General features: G+C 40.3%; 1 protein-coding gene across 1 annotated transcript in view; it reads left to right on the forward strand.

The window, feature by feature from the left end:
- Nucleotides 1–5,409: 5,409 nt before the first annotated feature.
- The window catches only part of ABCA13 (ATP binding cassette subfamily A member 13), a 168,221-nt gene continuing 153,293 nt past the window's right edge, over nt 5,410–20,337 (forward strand). The window contains exons 1-4 of the mRNA XM_059852346.1: nt 5,410–5,478; nt 9,818–9,911; nt 11,026–11,149; nt 19,347–19,495. Coding sequence (XP_059708329.1) covers nt 5,410–5,478; nt 9,818–9,911; nt 11,026–11,149; nt 19,347–19,495 — 436 coding nt within the window. The remainder of the gene's footprint in view (nt 5,479–9,817; nt 9,912–11,025; nt 11,150–19,346; nt 19,496–20,337) is intronic.

Genomic DNA, 20,337 nt, shown 5'->3' on the forward strand with positions numbered 1-20,337 from the left:
GATAAGAACAATTGCATTTTCCCTTGTGACTGCAACTGGACAGGGAGATAAGGAAGTGAGTGCCTTGTGAGCATCCGGCCAAGAAGTTACCTTCCTGTAGGTTTTATGGAGAGTTACAAAATATTTACAGGTTTTATATGCAAATCAATTGTTCAATATACCCCTTATCATTCTTTCTCTAGAACATTAGTCAGGATTCGGAGTGGTAATATTTTAAAAAACAAATATGGTATTACATATACGTTCAATATTACATAATGCAGTGCCTCCTAGTAGATTTACAAATCCTGCAAGCTCCAGAAACCCATTTCAAATCAAGGACCTGCTATGGTTCTCTGTGCCATCCTGTACCTAGCAAAATACTATACAATCTATTTAATCCAGGGGCCAGAAGTGATAAAAGCAAAGAAGGAAAGCAGAAGATATGAATAGAGTGGAAGTAGGAAGGGAGAATAAAGTGGTTCCTACCAATGGTTTGTTCTGTGATTCATAGTGGTCTGGCCTATTCCTACCATTTTGTTAAAAAAAATGTTGAGATCATAATGAAGACAGGCTATAATGCAATGGTTTTACATTTGCAAGAGACTGAAAAAGAGCAGGAACTCAGACAGTGACTTGAAGGAGTGGATTTTTATTTTTGGCATCTTGATATATTTCAGAGAAGGATTTTCTTTAAAGGAAGGTGTGAGAAATCCTGAAAAGAAACATTATGGAATGACCTGTGTCCAGAAGTGGTTAGACAAGAAGTTTTTTTTTTTATCTGTCCTTTAAAAACCAAGTGAAATAATTTGATAATTTCAGTATTTCTTGAAAATATATGCATGTAATAAGCAACATGTTTTTTTAGCATTCTTCTTCATAAAGGATTTTCAGTGCATTGTGTAAGAGAACTAGATTTTTTTCAAGTTGGGGTCTCAATATATACTCCTAAATAAAATATTAAATGGTTGAATCAGGGATGGCTTTCATTTCTATTGAAAAGACAGGTGAAAGAAAACCAAAGCAGCAACTTGGACTTTGGGGATTGGATTTACGTGCAACAACTGAATACATGAAAGTGCAGTAGTGTGATTTGATGTTACTATTATGGTTTGATACAAAATGTTGAGGTTTGCTTTTCCTGAAAGTTTCTCAGTCTTTGAGTGACTAAAGGTCATGTTTTATCTTTCTAAAATAATTACCATTTAATATTATACTCCAGAGTATGGATTCAATTACAAGTCCAGAAAGTCTTCTGCCGAAGAGAAAGAAGGTTGCTGAACAGAGCAATATAAAATCTGAAACTCTGTGGTACAATAATAGAAGAAGAGTAATGCTGACAGGTATAGTGCTTTCTCTTGTCTATAAACAAAGGCAGCAGCAAAAGAGACACGAGCTGATTTTACATGACACATGAGCCTGATTCCAGATGCTTCTTCTTGGTGCTGAGCTTGTAGCTGTGAGAAAATTTTCAATTTCCTATCAGTCTGTCATTTTACGAGAGTAAACTTCCTAGAGCTCTCCAGAAGCTCAAACAAACTACCAGCCTCCTTGGGAGATTGGATCTGTTTGTTGGTTTAACACATAGCTCCATTTTAATCAGCCCCATTATTTGACCTGGCCCACAACTAACATTTTTCATCAGGCCTTACTTTGCACACACAAAGCGTCTCCCAGGAAAGATGCTACTAATTGATGTCATCCTGCAGGCACTTTGTCTGAACACAGGTCTGGCCCATGTAAATATTTACAAGTAGTACTCCTATTAATGTTAAAAGGAAAGCCTTGTGATCACTTAATAAACCTTGTGAAAGAAGTGGTGGGTGGTGATAGGAAAATAGGTTCATTTGCCAGATTCCCAGTCATCATTCTCACATGATTTGACTGCATTCCTGTCCATACCAAACAGTATTGTTGGCTCCTGGGCTTTAACCTATTTAACATATAAAATTATGTTTCTTTGAAAGTGCTTGCCAGCCTACTTTAATTATATTGTATTAGAACTCTAGGCTAGACGTGGCGTGTTGATGGTATGATATTATAAAGCAGTCAAGTTTTAAAAACAGAGCTGGATGCTGGCAGGAGCTTTTCTGCCTTTTCAGCCCCAGTGATTTTGGAAAACTTGTATATTATAAAAGAAAAGTTTTGAGTTAAAACTGAGGCAAAGCCTGCTAAAGCTAAGCAGAAGCAAAAAAAGGGCAGGTCACCCTGTCTTGTCTTTTCTCAAAGACCCAGTTCTGAGCCTGTTTTTGTTTCCATTCCAGAAGGAGTGAGTGGAGCACATGATGAAATCCATGCCTTTCTAATTTGCCCTGCAATACTCAAGATGTTGCTGTTGACTACAGCCAATTTGTCAAGGAACTCTGAAAACATTCAGTTAATGTACCTGTAGTTTATAGCAAAATAATTATACAGTTAATATAGATTATTTCAGGCTGGTACTTGCACAGGACACTGCTTGATGCTCTCCTGATGAAATCTCGGTATTCAAAAGAGCTGCCAGTATGGCAGCAATATAGCTGACCCATCTTTCCAAAAATATTCATTACTCCTTTGATTTTCCTGCCTCTGTGTTTAATTTTCATACCTTTTGTGCCAAGGGGTTGGTTTGGGGTTGGGGGGTGATGGTTTGATTTAATAATTCTCAAATTTCTATGACATTCAAAATAATACAATCAAGCTCAAAGAATCTGTGTCTTCTAAAATTACTTTTAGAAGTAATTTCCCAGAATGTCACTGCAGTGATTGTTCTTGGTGGAATGGATATCTTCTACTTTCCTAAATTTCATTCTAGATAAAACAGGTCTGCCACTGGAGGACACCAAAAGAGGCAAGATGGAATTTCTATAGGAAGTGAGAGACTTCTCTAATGAAGTAAGAGACAAATGAAGTCAACGTAACTTGATGGTGACAGGTGTTTGTCTGTTGAGTGTCTTATATAGCAGAATGGGGAGTCAGTAGCTCATTAGCACTGGACACTAACTGCACACAAAATAGCTGGTTCTGTGAAAATAATATGCCACATTTATGAGAACGTAATTATATAGAGCAGAATGAATTAACACATCACAGTTGGGTGGGTAGAGATTTTGCAGAAAGGCTTGTTCAAAATAATTTGGCAGATGGTTCATGCGAGCTGCTTTAGCTCACGCACTTACAGACAGGAACTGTCTTCCACATCAGGTGCTTTGATAAGTAACTGCTTGTAATATATTATGTTGAGTAATTTATAACCTCCTAGAAATCACATTCTATAGATTCTGCTCCCTGGCTTTCCAGAATGGCTGTGCAATCCCACACATATTAACAATTTTCAGTAAATTAACAGTATTTCAATTTTAGTTTCTGAAAAATATTTGTTTAAAAATGCATACTTCTGCTGTGCACAGAATCTGCATCACTGCTATCACAGAATGTCACCTTTGATCCTAGCCAGAAGAATGACTGTCCATGCTCTGAAATAGCAGGCATTTTAGCACTGCTTGACTGAAAGCAGAAGTGCCATCCAAGTGTGAAGTGGAGCTCCTTGGTAAGGTATTAGTTAATCCTGACTCAAAGGTACAAATGTGCTTAACGTTGTTCAGGTAAACATTAAACTATTTAGTTTTTTAGTACGTCCCAAGGACTTTCACATTTCTATTTGAACTAAATGATTACTTCAGTAATTTTTCAGTCTCAGAGCAGAGAATATAAAAGGAAATCCCAGCATATTTAAGAAATGAAGGTGTTTAGCTAGTTGTATTCTTCTTCTATTGCCATGACTTCATCTGTCATTTCTGCTTTTTGGGAGGGGATTTTGACCAGTACGTAAAATTGATGAATTAATGACACCTACTTAGTCTTTTTTTTTTCTCTATTCCTTGAACCATAGAAAAGGTAAAAATTAAACCAGGAATTTGCACCATTTCAAATAGAGACATTTTAGCAGACTAATCAGTCAGTTTCCCAGGAAGTGGAGTACCTAAGTTTAGAATGTGCTCTGAAGGGCCAAAACTGATGCTGGGTGACCCAAATCCAAAGCCCAAGAAAGGGAAGCTAAGGCACCCAACACTAGCGGATGCTCATCCCATAGAAACTGGCACAGCTAATTAGACCTGCAGATGGTGCAGTTGTTCATTGCAGAAGTAGCAGATTTATTAACTTTTAAAATTGCTGCCTTGGCTTAAATCTAATGAAAGTTGCTTTCCTCTTTGATGACTTTTGTATCCAAAGAGTTTTTACATTTTGGGGGATTTTACTCTTAATAGGGAAAAATAGCTATGATGTTAGGGTGTGTCTTTGATTCAATAGGAATACATTTGTAGTAAGTGCAATGATGCAATTTACTCAGCAATAATAAGAAATAAAGAATATTTGTTCAGGCATCATGCTGTCCTCTGTGTGTGTGTGTGTGTGTGTGTGTGTGAATCATGACTGAAATTCTAGGTGGTTCGAATTACCTTATATAATGGCTGTATTATGTGTCTCTATTGACCACAAGAGAGAGCTTTTGGGGATCAGATTCTTAGGTAGTTCATTTGTGTAGAACAAAAAAAACCCCCAAAAGTTTATTCCTCTGCTCACAGTGTCATTCCTGGTGGCTAGGGTGGTCATCCTCTGCACCACCAAATTCCTGCTGGGTTTCCCACTGGCTCTGCTACGACAGGTCTGCACATGCTCCCCTTCTGCAGAAGGAATTGCACTCTCACCTCTTTGCTGAAGGAACTGCTGCTGTAAGATTGATTTTCATCCCAGGTGGCATGTGGCAATTAATTAACAGAGTTTTTTATTGTTGAAATATTCCCCCTCTCTGGAAATAAAGGAGAATGAAATGTCAGACATACACCCTCCACAAGAAAAAATTCAACAGTCATCATTCAACAGCATCATGACGCATTGGGACTGCTACAGTGCTAGATGTGTACTTATGAGGATGTTCTAGAAGCAAAATGACATTTTTAGGGCTATGTCATGAAACAGTTATTTTCCTATTTATTTTCTTACTTTTTTTTCAAAAATATAAGCATCTGCAACAAACAGACATAAACACTAACGTGACAAAAAGTCACAAAACTTTGCAAATAGATAAATGTGTGTTACATACTCTTTCCCCACCCCTTCATCTTTTGCATCCATTTTTATTGCAGAAAAGTAGAAACAAGTGCAGAGTGTATGCTGTGGAGTAAAGCAGCCTGAAGGCATTTCTATAAACCCATCCCCTTACTGTTCATTGCACTGAGAAGAAAAACAGAAAGATGAGATTCCTCAACGAAAGCAAAACAAGAGGCAGAAACATAATCTCATCTTTTCTGAGGAAGCAGGCAAATCTCCTGCACTATTCACTAGTGCTGGAATTAATCAGCTTCTGAATAATATGTTTGGACTGCTTGGTGAGATGATTCTGAGTTAGAAAGTCCACTCTGCTAGTGGATGAAGGAAAGCACAGAAGATATGGGGCACGCTATACACCAATTCAAGGCTCTGTTCTGGAAAAATTGGCTCTGCCGTGTGAGGCAACCGGTGAGTGTTTGAAAATAATTAAAAAAGGAATATTTAAAATTTTTAGTACCTGGAAATATTAGTATTAGTATTTAGTATTGGAAAGAGTGTGTCTATTGATTTTCCCTTTTCACTGCAGGTTGTTAAGGACAGGCTGGCTGCAAGTGGTTCTTGTTTTGCCTTTTGTCACCTAATTGTTGAAAACACAAGTAGACAATGTGTTGTTTTAGTTCTAAAATGGCTGAATACAGCAATGCTCCCCAATTTGCAAATGAGACAAATGTCATAAAAGTTTTGAAGAGCCACTTCTTATCTTTTAATTAACATTAGATTCTAGCAGTGCTGGTAAGCAGTGGCAAGGGAGAAAATCAATTTTCTTCACATTACAGGTGCTTATAGGTAATGTAAGAAAGCTTGCATGACTGTGATCAAAGTTAAGATAGAGGGAATGTATTGTGTATTAAAAATTGTATAAACTTCTTAATTTCCTTTCTTATCTGTTCTCCAAAGCCTAATTTAACCTTTCAAATTCCAATATGCAAAATGATGTGGCAGCTACTTCAACAGAAGTAAAAATTAAAATGATGAAAATTAGATATGAGATGTCTCTTACCTTTACTGTGATGGAAACAATTTTTTAGAATAGAAGGAAGTAAATTTTCTCAAGTGAGAGAACATTTTTGTAGGGGAAAATTTTCACTTCAATAAATAGTTTCACACAGATTTCACTTGTCTGTTATGATCTGGAGATTTGCAGTGAAGCATGTTGGCTGCTTTGGATAGGATTATTTCTATTAACTAAGCATACAGCTTTCAGTTTCAGAAATATTTAGCCTCAATAAAATAGTGATTTAGAGAGGAATTTCTTCCCCAAATTAATGAAAGTGATGTTTTCTAATATAAAATATACTTTTTGGGGAAGGATGCTGTTGGTCATATTCTTCTTCATGCCTGAACAGTTCTTATGTTCAATCAGGGTGCATCGAGTGGCTTCTCTATATCTCCTGTCTTCCTGCATGTGGATCTATTTCTCCTCTTGTTCTGTGTGGTGTTCCCTCATATATTTCTGAAGGAAAAAAAAAAAATCTTAATTTTTGTAAGTTGTAAGTTTGTCTAATTGGTAGATTTCCTGAATAGAGAACTCACTGAGAAGCAGACTTCTCCAAACCAGGAATTACAAGGGTGATCCAAAGCAAACTTTTTTCTGTCTGTTGGGAGGCAGAAGCTGCCCTCGGGAACTTGCAAAACCTCTTTGTGTGCTGTTGTGCAAGCACTGAGCTATGAAGGTGCTCCATCTGCAGTACGGGAGGAGAAATCCAGGTGGATCGTCCGCCTATGCAAAAAGGTGGTGAGGCCCATGTGAATCTGAAGAGAGAAGCACCTCCTGAAAGATCTGATGTGCTTCAGTTCTGTTCCATATCACATAGATCTGTCTGTACAAGACAGTTTTCTCCTCATGGCTATTTATCAGCAGTTAGGGCTGGAAGAGAAGTGAGGGCTGTTGAATTAGCAAAGTGTCCTGAGTACCATGTGACATTAGTCAGTATTACACAGTGAAGGGTGCAGGGGCTGTGACAGATGTAAGAGTTCTGTAAGGAACAGGTCTTGAGACTGAAATTCAGCTTGGCATCAGCACCTTCTCTCAACATGACTCAAAGGCAGAACAAGTTCTTTCATATATTTTCATTTGTTGGAGTTTGAAATCGCACTTGTGACAGTCTCATTTCTGTTTTCAGAAGCTTTTACTTCAGAACTATAGATTCTAGACGCTCTGGACATACACACTACCAGGCTATTTCAGTTTTCCATTACTGCATTTCTTAACTATCATTTAAATAATGTTTATTACCATCCAAATTTGTAGCTGGGTAAAGGATGAAATGTGATTCCCCAATTCTATTACCAAAACTCACCATTCCTCCAAGGGACATCTCCCCAGAATGTCATGAGCTCTCGGGCTCCAGCTCCCCTCAGTGCCTGGGCAAAGCAGCCATGCAAGGAGTGCAATCCTGCAATGTCACAAATACTCTTTCCTTGGACCTTCTGTGGGCACTTTTCTTATTTGAACACAAGTAAGCCTTATACAGCAGCATTACTTTCCCATGTTTACAACAAATCACTTACTTATTAAGATCAGTTTTGCACGCTTGATGCCTGCGGCATGCTGGTGGTTCACTGTGTCCTCCAACCTGCTGTTTCCTCTGCAGCTGCCTTATCAGTTCTTATCCCAAATTCCTGTCAGCAGGAGCAGCAGTCCCTATCCAAGCTGAACCCTCCTCCCATGGACTATGCCAGAGATGGCAGGGCTGTGTTTGACCCTCGTTCCTGGCTCACCTGGAGATCTGGATCCCTGCAGAGCCTGCTGCCTTGCTGGGGCACTGCCGGTCGGGCCCTTCCTGAGAGGGGCCCTGCTGCCCTGGCACGGCCTGGCTCCCTGCCCTTCAGGGAGCAGCTGGCTCCTGCTGTGCCCTGGCTCCAGCTGGGCTTGCCCTGAGCCCTGAGGTGGCCCCAGGGACCCCAGCCTGTGACTGTCCAGGCCCTTCCCCTATAAACCCCTCCAGCTCTGGTCTCCCACCCCCCGCCTGAACTTCTTGTGGGACCTTTCCCCAGCCACCGACTGTGGGCTCTTGTGGTGGTGTGTGTGCCCCACAAGATGGACGCTGCTGGGCAGCCTGGTGACATCCCCTCCCAAGTCTCTCCTGCAGGGCCCCTTCCCTCAGCTGCTGCAGCTGGCTCCATTCCCCACAGAGAGCCCGTGGATACTCTGCAGCAATGGCTCTGCTCCACAGTAAGGCCCTCCATCTGACCCCAGACAGGGGGAGTGTGGATGACTATGCCAAGCAGGGCAGCATGCTATCAGGCTTCTGGGCCTCTGCTAAGTTTAGTGGCTCTGAGCAGCCCAAGCCAAAATTGGGCTTCTGTGCCCTCCTGCCTGGGAGAAGTCAGAGTCATGCTGCTCTCTGGCTCAGCCCTTGTGCTTGGCCGCTGTTTGGCTTGACCTGCTGTGACACTGACCGAGGATCTGGACTCCTGGTTAAGACGGGCTGTGATAGAGGCCTTGCCCTGCTCACCTTCTGGGCTCCCTGGGAGGGGTCCCCTGCTCTTCTGGGGGACACTGTAACACACAGATCCCTGCACCCTGGGGAGCAGCTGGCCCTTGGTGATCCCTAAAAGATTGAAAGTACCATCCCCACTTTTATTAGATTGGCTTCTGTACTGTTTTGAGTGTGATCAGTTTAGATAACTGGTGATTTCCCTAAGTTTCAGGAAACCTCTAGTTTCTTTTCTCATGTCTAGCACAGATGTCCTTCTCCACAGGGAAGACTCTCCCACTGGAGTTTGTTCTTAAGCATTATGTTATGGTTCTTAGGCATTTTTCTGACATGCCTAAGTTTACTTCTGTGATGGGATTTGGTTCAACTCTGTCAGTTTAGAAATAAAATCCCCTGTATGCTCCAGAGAAGTTGCCAGCCTCTAACAGGAGACTTTCAGCGCGACTGTCACTTCTACTGTGTTTCTGTCCCTAATCACACTTTCCTAATTCTGTTATCAGTGAATCTAGAAGTCTTTTGAAACTTGGCTGAATGGCTGTTTCTTCCTTTCTGCTGCTGAAAATTGGCACAATTGCTTTTCTTGGTGTTTCTTTTCCTTCCTTCCAATCCATTTGAGAGTTTGTGCCCTCTCTGCAGAGGTGTGAACGTGCACTGTGTATGTGCAATCTGCTCAGAGAAGACACACTCAAAATCTGAGTCCTGCTGTGTGTCAGCTGTGTGCCTTGTCCTTGTGGCCCTGGAAATGGGAACACTGGCATATGAGAAGTGTGGCTGTGGGCAGCCTCGGGCCTGTTAGCTTGGTCTTACTTGGTTTTCCCTCCTGGAGATGGCGAGGGTGGCTTTTGGAGAGCATTTGAGTGCGGGTGACAGAAAGGGTGTAATGGCAGCAGCCAGGGAGTTGGGGAAAGCCAAGAAGGTGTGCCACCAGGAAGGGCTCAGGGGAGCATGAAGAATTTTGCCAAGGTGCAGCATGCTGCTGGCTTCTTAGGAGGCAGATGTATGGGAAAGTTTAAGGTCACTGTCATCACCTTGCCAGTCTTTGTCTTGACCTGAGGAAAGTATCTACAAACTGTATAAACTGAAATGAAAACTACTTTTCTGTTCTGAAAGAAGTACATTTCACAAAGTTATAAGGATTTAAAATAGAAGTGTCAGTTGTTAGCTTGCTTTTATGGTCTTGTTTTTTCTTAAATAGTTGTAGAGAGGATATTTAATGTTTTTATTTTAAAGTAAAAGACGTATGAATTTTAATAATTTGTTCTCAAACCCTATGTTCTACAGACTGATGTTCTGATTTCCTTTTTCAGGTCCTCTCTCTCACTGAAATACTGTGGCCATGTGTACTTTTCTTGATTCTAGCTGCCATCCGCTTCCAGGAGCCCCCAAAATACAAGGAAAACTGTATGTTTTGTTTTGCTTGGGTTCTATTTTGGTTGCCTCTACTTGTAGAAGTATTTAGCAAACACTAAACACATCTTAGAAGGGGGGACTTAAATGTAGTGGAGTCAATCGAAAGAATCCTACAGTGGGATTCAATCTTGTCCAGCTACAGATCTGAGGAAGCTGTATTTATGTGGGAAAGAGATGCTAAGTTTGGGAAGACAACTTTTAAGCATCAGCTTTGGAGTAAGGGAGATTATTTGGGTTTTAGTTGTATTTATTGCTTTCTATTGAGTAATGGAATTTAGACGACTGTCTCAGAAGTGGATATTTACATTTAGACAAGATGAACCTTACCCCTACTCACTTCCTGGGATTGAGAATTTATATTTTGTTAAATTCTTCCATTTCCTTTAACACTTCAAAACTTATGACTCCCTTCACTTTATAAAGCTGTTTTTGCATTTATCTTGTCAAAATATAACTTCATTTAGAAAAGAATTATTTATTATGTTATAATCTATTCAGTTTATTATTCTGTTATTCACCAATGCCAGTTAAATGGGGATAAACCAGCTTTAGCTACATTACAAATCAGCTTGGTAAAACAACTCTAGATCTGCAGAGTGACCTATCTGGAGAGACTGTAGCCTGCATTATATATATTTACTTTATGGGGAGCTGTGGATAATTTCAGAGATATGGAAAAATGGCTGTTTAAACAGTCTTGATTGATGCTTGTTCAGACATTGCTGAACACCAGTTCCTTCATTTTTTGAAAGTCTGTGAGAAAAGAGGAAATATCACTTTGTGCAGAAGTTTATATTTCAATCCAGTTCGCGTGATTTTGGGCAGAGGGGCGAGCAACCATGTGATACTACAATAATGTTACTACCAGGAAAATCAGCTTTTCAAAGATTGCTCTCAAATGTCACATGTAGCTTGTTGTCACAATCTGACACAGAAGTTACTCATTTTCTGTGCTGAGTTTTTCTTAAATGAGATGCCTGACATTGATACAACTTCATTGCTTGCTGGTGACAAAGAGGCTTTTTAGGACAAGGGAGCACAACGTGATGGTACAGTTTGCAAATGCAATTTTACTGGTCTTGTTCCTGCTGCTGCTTGGTTTCAGGTTACTTAGAAGCTCGTGATTTACCGAGTGGGGGCCTTTATCCTTTCCTGAGGACCCTTTTCTGTAACGTTGGCTCAAGGTGCAGGAATACCAGTTACACAGCACAGAGACACAGCCGCTTTAGGTGAGTTATGTGAGTTTGACAGAGCTGCCACCACCACAGTGCATCTTCTTTTACAGAAAAGGTTCTTACTGCCTTCTAGACAGGAAAAATACAAGCAATGTTACTCTGTGCTAAAAGCTTCCTTCAGTGCTCTTGTGACTGCAAAAGGTGTAAGGCCTTAGTTGTACCTCTTGCTAATTTTTTTTTACATTTCTTGGGCATTTCTTGCTGGTTTTGGATACTGAAGGCTCTATGGGGGTGAAATTGTAGAGGTACCTTGGTCATATTCTTTCCCTTTCCCTCTACCATGTCAGACCATGCTTTTATCCTTTACCAGAGAGTCTTTTATTACATGTAAGTGAAGCAGAGCACCAAAATTATATATGGATTTAAACATTGAATAGTTTGGGAGCATATGTGGTGGGAGAAGTGAACCCAGAAAAGCAAAACAAGAATAATTTTCATGTAAGAGCCAACAAGGAATAGCAGAAGTTCTGTAATAAGAAAGAACTTGGAAGAAGATACTCATTAGAAGTCGTTGTCCCAGGATCCTAGAACGCAAAAACAAAAAAGATTGATTTCAATTTGGAATTTTTCTTTAAGAAATGAAGTAATTTCATCTATTCCAAAAATTGTTGAGGTGCAAAGACACTTATGCAAACTGGATGAAGGGTATGGTCATAAACAGCCTTTCAAAATATATAACAGTAAAGTCAAATTAGGGTCAGCTAATCAGAATATATATATGTATGTTTATTCCTAGAAAATTGATAAAATCTACCAAAAGATCTTAGAGGGCTGAGCCAGTTGTGTCAGAGCATTAAATATTTATGGTTTATTATTGTAGAGGTTTATAGGTAGCAATAAATTCAGCATACAGCAAGTTGGAAAGCTCCAGTATCGCAGTTACGGGCCATCATACTGATGTATTGATCTACATGGTCTGCTTCAGTTATTTGTACATTAGAGAACTGTTGATTGAACATAAGACCATATAAAATAAACCTTGTTTATAGGTAAACAAACATTCTACATAAAGTAGAATTTTTTCTAGAATTGAAATCTTAACAATTTTAAGCCAGTATTAGCCAAGATGCATTATTACACAAGAAACTTACAGACAAAAATGCTCCTATTAAAATTCTCCTAAGCCTCCTCCTACTCCCACTAATACAGTTAAAATTATTACATGACCACTGAGTTTCCAGTCCTTTCTCTGGTGTTATGCTCATCTTTCCACTGGCGCTCTGGGTCATGTAAGCAGCTGCAGATGGATGAAGATGGGGTTGTTATGGCAAGTCGTGATATACACTACTTTACCTGGAGGAATGTGGTGTTGATGGCTTCTTTTTTCATTCAGGGTGCACTTGGGCTCACTTGTGTCTGCTAGTGTGCTTTTATACGTTGCTTGTTTCCATTGGTCTGCAGCTCTGGGGTGCATCCACATTTATGTGATACACCTGAACATATATGGTATCTTTTACATGTGTTAGCTACCTGCTATTTTTTCTTGATACTTAGAAATTGGCTTTGTGCAGCTGCAGTTCTAAATTTTAACTAAACACTGGTGACTTTTTTCTAGCCCTCAGTGCCAGCCTGTGCCTCACCTCCTATCAGCCCAGATACTCCAGTATTATATTCCAGTGCAGTTCTCAGTCCCCACCTCTCGAGGCCTCACCTATTATAGTGGGCCTGTGTTTTGTGCTGCCTTGTTAGCCATAAATATCTCATTTTGCCCTGAATTGTCATTTGCTACTTCTATCTGTATAAAACTATGATGGTGTTATGCAAGTGAAAATACAGCAAATTGCCAGAGATGTCTGGCCAGGAAAATTAAAAAAAAGGTAAAGCAAACCCAAGTCAAAATGAAAACAAGTTCAGAGAAACCAAAGGTGGCAAGCCCCTATGCTGTGGTCTTTCAAACTCAGTACAAAGCCTGTAGCTTCTTAATTGCAGTAGGAATTCTAAATTACTGGGTTAAAGAGTTACCCTAACTCTAGACTTTAAAAAAAATTTCCATAAAAGAATAGGTTTTATTTACATCTCTAGTTCAGATGCCATCTAAATGTGTTAAATCTCTAGAAACTATGAACTATGTTGACTGCTCTGCATGATTATTTATACTGTTTTGACTGAACTGCCCAAATTATGTTCCAGCTCAATAGAAAATCAGAAAAGAATTTCCTGGAGGCAGTCTTAGACCTACTTAAGAATTGGGGAAATTATTCAGTGGGTTTCAATTATTCAACTGAAAAAAAAATGCATGCATGTATCCATATTTATACAGTCAATGGGCTGCACTGAGTAGCATATACCCTAGGTAAGGAAAAAGGCTAAAAAGGTAGGATGAAGTTCATTCTGAGGTCAGCCTGTTCCACCAGGTCCATCAGTATAAATTAAATCAACCTCAGGGCTGCTCTGACTTATGCTGGCTGCCAACAGCCCTAGGAATATAGACTGTCAGTTTGATCAGTCAAACATAACTGAATCCAGTCCCTGTTGACTGGAGAGATGGGCTGCCATAGGAACAGTAATAGCAATTGTCTTCCCTTCAAGGATTCTTATCAAACCATAAGTCTGATAAAGGAACATTTTTTATGTCAATAATATTGTGTTTATTAAGAGTGAGCCAGAGAGTGCATAGTTTGCATGGACACTTGACCATTTTTTTTCCCAGTAACACTTTGGTGCTATCACTTCGAAATGTAGTAGTTGTCTTTGGGAGGAAGTAGTTCTAGGACTACTGTTGGAACCTCCATGGAATCCATAAACCACAAATAGCTATTCGTCAGTGAGCAGCACCCCTCATGGGAGGGCTTAGCCCAGGATGAAGTTTTTCTGGTTTTCTGAAGTTTTTCTGCCCTCACAGATGTGTCCTTGTCCCTTCAGGCAACAGTCTGTGATACGGTGAGAAGATGAGCCCACAACCACATTAACTTTGATTTGCAGCAAGATCTGCCACATCCACTGATGCTTCGGACAGCATCCAGTTGCAAGAGCTCTGTGGCTTTGCTCCTTGCTCCTTCAGCCACTGCAAAAGCTGCTGGCTGGCAGCAGCTGATATGATTTCCTAGCCTGATGCACCCACCCCTCTCAGAGCAGAGGAACAAGGAAGCTTTCAGGAGCTCCTGTGGCAAAGGACATTTCCCCCTGCTCTTTCCAGAATGTTCCACTCCCCACCTCATCTTAGTGGAGCACAGTGTAAAACTGAGAGCATGAAAATAAGATAAAAACCACACAGCTCAGGGGTCCTGTGGCCTTACACCCACACATTCCATGAGTGTGCATGGAAACAGCATGATTTCCCAGTACTCTGGATTCCCTTGCAAATCTTGCAGAACATGATGGGATTTGCCCTTGCAGTCTAGACTCCTAGATCTATGTTAGGCTTTGCAAAGTCCTAAAGGAAAATAAAGCCATTCTCAGACTTAGAACCACAAATATCATTAAAGCAAGACTCTAAAATGTCATTTCTAAGCACATTAGTTTATTTCTCTAAGCACGACAGTTTATTTAGCTACAAGAGGTAGCAGCCTGAGCAGCCTCACTCACTAGAGGTAGTAGAAGCCTGGGTCAGACCCACACCTACATGGTGGCTCTGTCTCCTTTTGCACCTGACTGGGCTCCTGGGCTCACCCTGCCTTATTGGGGCTGTCTCTGGAGCCTGTAATACATTCCTGTGACTGCCTCAGGCAGCCTGGGGGACAGTGTCTCATTGGCGAGGGTATGGACTGTTCCAGGGTTGCCCCAGCTCCTAGCTTGGGCCCCTCCTGGAGCAGCCCTGCTCGTGCAAGCCCCTTTCTTTGTACTGTTCTAAACCTTTTGCTTTATCTATACCTGGCTTGGGTTCTCCAGTGGAGGAGCACGGGAAGAGCTCACGTACAACAGCAGGTGTGGAAGAATAAAATCAAAGAAGGTCTAAGCATCAGCAAAAGTCTTTGTGTAATAATTGTTTAAAGGGTCAGATTTTTCTTTAGTGACATATATCTTCAAATGAGAAATAGTTCTTCAATTTAGTGTATGGCTGCAGCAGCTTTCTGCAATATTAACTCTGTGGTCTGGGCCAACTTTTGTAGTTGCAGGCTGTGTAGCTGAAAAACAGAAGCAGTTTTTGTAACCTTGCTTATAGATTGCCAGAGTTGAGGAGAAAAGGACATTTAAATATGGGTTTTCTTAATTTTAGAGCAAATTAAGAAGAATATATTCTTTTAGTTTGTTATATATTTTAGTCCATTGCATTTTAGGAAGGTTATAATTGTATCAATATGGAAGAAAAAGATCTTTCTGTGAGAGACACACAGTATGTTGCTGTTCAGTGTGTGTATTGGTATTGATGTCTCTAGGCTTTTAACCCTGATATAGTGCAGAATGAAAGCCAGCTGGGGCTTTGCAATTTTAGAAAGACGTTATTAATGTGGTGACAGGGGTCAGGTTGAAACGGGTTTGCTGAGATGCTTATGAAAATCATGAGTCTAAAAGGCATTTCATATCATAGCTGAGTTCTCAGATGAACTCTGAAATGTTCCTATTGTTATCCTGAGTAACTGAGTAAATTGGACAGAATTAATGTTTCTGAGTCATGACTTTAGAAAATGACAATTGCTTTTGCATGCTCAAAGAGATGCAATCTTTTTGCTCTTTTGCAGTATTTTGTCACAATCAAAGCTTGTATCAATGTGTGTCTTTAGTTTGATTTCTGTTCTCATGAACTTTGTGAAAATGTATAGTTGAGGGAAGAGCTACCATGGACGATAATGAAATTTTATATATACGTTCCCCAACCCCTTCTTCTAACACCCCAGTTCTATTTATGTATGTTCTCTCCTACAAATTACTGCTTCCTCCTTTTGTTCTTTTTATTATCCCTTGCTTCCCCTCTTTTCTGTTCCTAGCAACTGCTGTTAGGAATTTCCTTGGAACCTGGAATTTCCTTGGAACCTGCTGCTGGACTTCCTTTACGCATTTACACACAAATGAGTTAGTGCCTCCTTCTGCTCTAGAAAGCACGCTTTGAAGGCTCTTTGGGAGAGTAGCAGGAACACAATTAAGTACTTTTATTGGCACACTCACTGAAAATTGTTTGCTTTGAATGTTTCTGTAGCTGGTTTTAAAGTGTAGTTTATTATCTTTCTGGCAAGATGCTGACACCTTCCTGCAATTTTGTGTAACCTGTGCTGAATTAAGAGATCAGTAGTAACTTGTAGCACTCTTATTAGGAGCTAAATGTAGTACTCTATTACCACACTATGTAAAATACTATATAAAATCCTTTAATCTTAGCACAGATATTCAGCAAGTAAGACCTCTGCAATAATTTAATGTGTTTCATAATGCTGAGCCTGATAACCAATGTCATGCCTGTTGCTGTTTCCCTTTCAAAAAGAGGCTGCACTCAGATCCAAGAATAGCGAGAGGCAGGTCTGTGGCAATGATGTCAAAAGAGGGTCACAAATGGCAGCTAGCTAACATGGCAGCTGACCTGGAAATCCCCACAAAGCTAATAGCTCACACAGCTCACAGCTGACATGTCCAAACAGCTGATCTTGGACTGCTGAGAGGCTTGTGCTTAGGAAAGTGGCATTTCTATGGGTCTTTCAGATTGCACATGTGCCTTGTCTTCTGTAACAGCTGGGCCTTATGCCTTGGTTTTTCTCCTTTTGCCATGCCCTGAATATCTACATCCCCCTAGAGTTTCTCAGCTCCCTCTCCATTTTTACTATCAACATGGTTTCCCTGCTCTTTGCCCTGTAGCTCTTCAGAGCCACCATGCTCTAAGTGCTGCCAGCTGTTTTCTTTAATATTTCTAGTCTGTATCTTCCCAGTCTCCTTTGCCCAGCCCCATGTGCTCTGTAGGACCTCACAGGGCAGTAGCTTGTATCCCTAGTCCTCCAGCCTGGGAGCAGGGGTAGGACAGCCCAGCTGAGTGTGCTGTCCTTTCAGCCTGTGCTATCTAACGCGCTTCTGCTGTGCATCAAACAAGTGGCTAAAGCACATAAAATTAGATGCCAAGAGGATGCTTTTATATTGTTTCACGTCTGTTTATCAACCCAAGCTTTGAAGATCCAAGGTGCAGCAGAGTTGGTGATGGGGATAGAGCGGAAAGAATTACTGATTCCTTCCATCACTGTTATCTGTGCCCCCTGCAGCTGGCAGGGAGGCCAGGCAGCCCCTGGAGACAGCATTGAGTCCTGCTGTGTGCCCCTATGTGATTAAGACCTTTTTTCCCAGGGCATTGTTGTTTGCAACCTTTCTAAAACCAGGAGGTTTGTAGATGGGGATGCAAGGCTTGGGTCTACTTTGGAGGGCAAACAGTGTGGGTTGATACACTGCACTCCTCTGAACACTTTTTATTTTAAGTGACTTTATTAAGAGAATTTAGTTTTCAATTTTACATTCAGCAACTCTTGGGGAAAAACCCCCAGAAACCCAACACCACCACTCCCTCCAAACCCCATAAAAAAAGACAACCAAAGACAACCAAAGACAACCTGTGAAAAATCCCATGGAAAGTGAGTTAGAGTTTTGGGGTTTTTTAAATATTCTGACTGTGGCTGCTGATATTCTGGTCAAGTGCTGGCTTCTTGTTCGTGCTCAAAAAGCAGAGGGTTAGGAAGATTTCAGTATGTAGGTAGTATTTCAGTTCTTTGCCAAACACAGGTATTCTCAGCTGTCTGAAATTTTGGGCACTGGGAGATTCAGTAATATTGGAATTTATGAGGTGGTTTTCAAAGACAGCAGCTGAAATGCAACTTCTAGTCATCCAAAAAGCCACCTTCTGAACAACAGAAAACTGCTTTTTAAAACTCAATTTAAAAGGTAAATATATATGTTGAGGAATTGTTCTGCCTTTAGCCCATGGAAGTTTGAGGATGGTGAAAGAGTTTTCCAAATTCCTGCTGTCATTTGGCCAAGTTGGGATCAAAATAAGCTGTACTGAAACAATTTAGAACTTGATTGTTTAAAGATGAATTTTTCTTTGTTTCCCTTAATCTGAAGTTGCAAACAGCTCTGTGAGTGTCTGAACAAATGAGGATCAGGGAGGGAGGGAAAGAGAAATAAGAAGATGAGAAAGTGGTGACTGTTAGCTTTCTTCAGTTTGCAAATTGATCTCATTAGGCTTTTCTTTCAATAAGTAAAAATTGTGCTGAAAGCAAGTATTGGCATATAAGCTCCATGGGAAAGGAATGTAACCCTTTACTATATTTTTTAAATGGAACAGGACAAGAAGCAATGGGCAGAACTGACAGACAAGAAGTTGCACTGGAATATGAGGAAGAACTTCTTTCCTATGCAGGGGACTGAGCACTGGAACAGGGTATCCAGAGAGGTTGTGGAGTCTGCCTCACTGGAGATAGTCAAGAACCATCTGGACACAATCCTGTGCCATGTGCTCTAGAATGATCCTGCTTGAGCAGGGAAATTGGACCAGATGACCACTGTGGTCCCTTCCAACTTGACCCATTCTTTGATTCTGTGACAGCTAATTGTGATTTTGATGCAAAATAGCAATATTTTTGCTAAAAAGGTTGTAGCTCTTAAAATAATTTGCATCTCCCATTAGATAAAACTGGATGCAATTGCCTAGTAACATGCTAAATATAATTATTCCCTTGTTTATGGTGTTTTAGGAGGGTCTAAGTAATTTTGCCCTGTAAAGAGGCATTTTAATGACTGACTCCTGGTTTCACTTAAAAGTATTGTGAGAAAATTGTGCTGTTGAGTAGTCACCAGATAGCAATGTGATAGAGATAGCATTTACCAGTGGTATGTCTGCAAGCTAAGATAAGGAAAAAACAATAGTAAGAAGAAAATACTCTTTTTATCTGTTGCTACGTGTATTTGGAAAAACAAACTGTTACCTTAGATGCAATAGGAAAGCTTGAACTTTCTCATCAAAGAATTGCTACGAGGACACATAAGAATCTAGGGGAGAAAAGTTGAGTGTCTTCAGAAATATTAAAGACTTTTTGGATGTGTCTGTTGGCTGCTGCCAGAATTGGCATAGGTGACCTCAGCAATTTGCATTGCCCACTTTCCTGAGGTTTTGAGACCCAGTGCTGCATCTTGCATGTTAACGAATTGAACTAAATAGAAATTGTATAAATACATAATTGCTAAAAAAAATTATCAGAATACTGCTGTGAGTATATACACATCTTTCAGCTACTTGATTTCAGTGTGTTACCTCACCTGTCCTTTTTTTTCCATTAAAAAGTAGTGCAAGCCCCCAAAGTGGTCCAGAGAGAGCCCCTGGACCGGATCTAGTCTTCATGGAAGAGCTAGAAGAACTTGCAAAGGAATTTATTGATACTGCAGAGAAAGCCATGGCCTTAGAAAAGCCATGGGAAGAAAACTCAAGGCTCTCAGGTAAGCTGTGATTTTTCTAAAAATTAATTTCTTTGCCTATTGGTTAGTGATAGTCATCAAACAAAAGAATAGTTTGGTCTTAAAAATAAAACTAGGCAACTAAAATTTTAGCTGATCTAAAAAAAGCCACTTTTATGATTACCAACACTGTGGCCATCAAAATTATCAGAGAAAAAATTTAGCTTTCTAAAACTGTACCCTTTTATACTTGAGAGTTATGAGAACACTGAGAGGAAAGCCTAAAAGATAAGGATTATAATCAGAGTACAAGGTTACTTGCTCTAACATGCATTCAAAAGCAGTTTATGAGGATTTAGCTCTCCCTCCCCGTATTTTTCTGTTGTACTAGAGAGTATAGGGATGGAAAACAGCGGTAGTGCACACCTGGTGACCTTAGGTGACCTTCAGTCTTGCGCAGAAAGAGTGAGACTGGAAATAGCAGGGTCTGAGTCTCCTGTTCCATTTCCATCCACATTGCACAGCCTTGTTGCTGTACCAGGGGGCACTAAAGACCTCCCACTACCTGTGTCTCTGGCTGAATTTTCAAGCAGAAAGATTCAGGGGAAATGGCAGTTTGCATGCCTGGCTGTCTGGTAGCTGGGACATTCATGTAGTATATTGGAATGATGATTTTGCCTCACTAAAAAATTGAACAGTAAGCAATGTATTTTAAATTGGTTTTGTGATTACAGTAAAAGTATTGGGAAGCACAGAAAATCAAATGGACCATTATCTTTGGGATATTAGTTGCTTCATGTGCCTTTACTTTTCTAGAAACGTACTTTGTGCGCTGCTTGCTCTTGCTTACAATGTAGATTCTTCTAAAGCTAATTATGCTTTTC

This window comes from Haemorhous mexicanus, chromosome 1 (assembly GCF_027477595.1).
Source record: "Haemorhous mexicanus isolate bHaeMex1 chromosome 1, bHaeMex1.pri, whole genome shotgun sequence".
Classification (NCBI taxonomy): Eukaryota; Metazoa; Chordata; class Aves; order Passeriformes; family Fringillidae; genus Haemorhous; species Haemorhous mexicanus.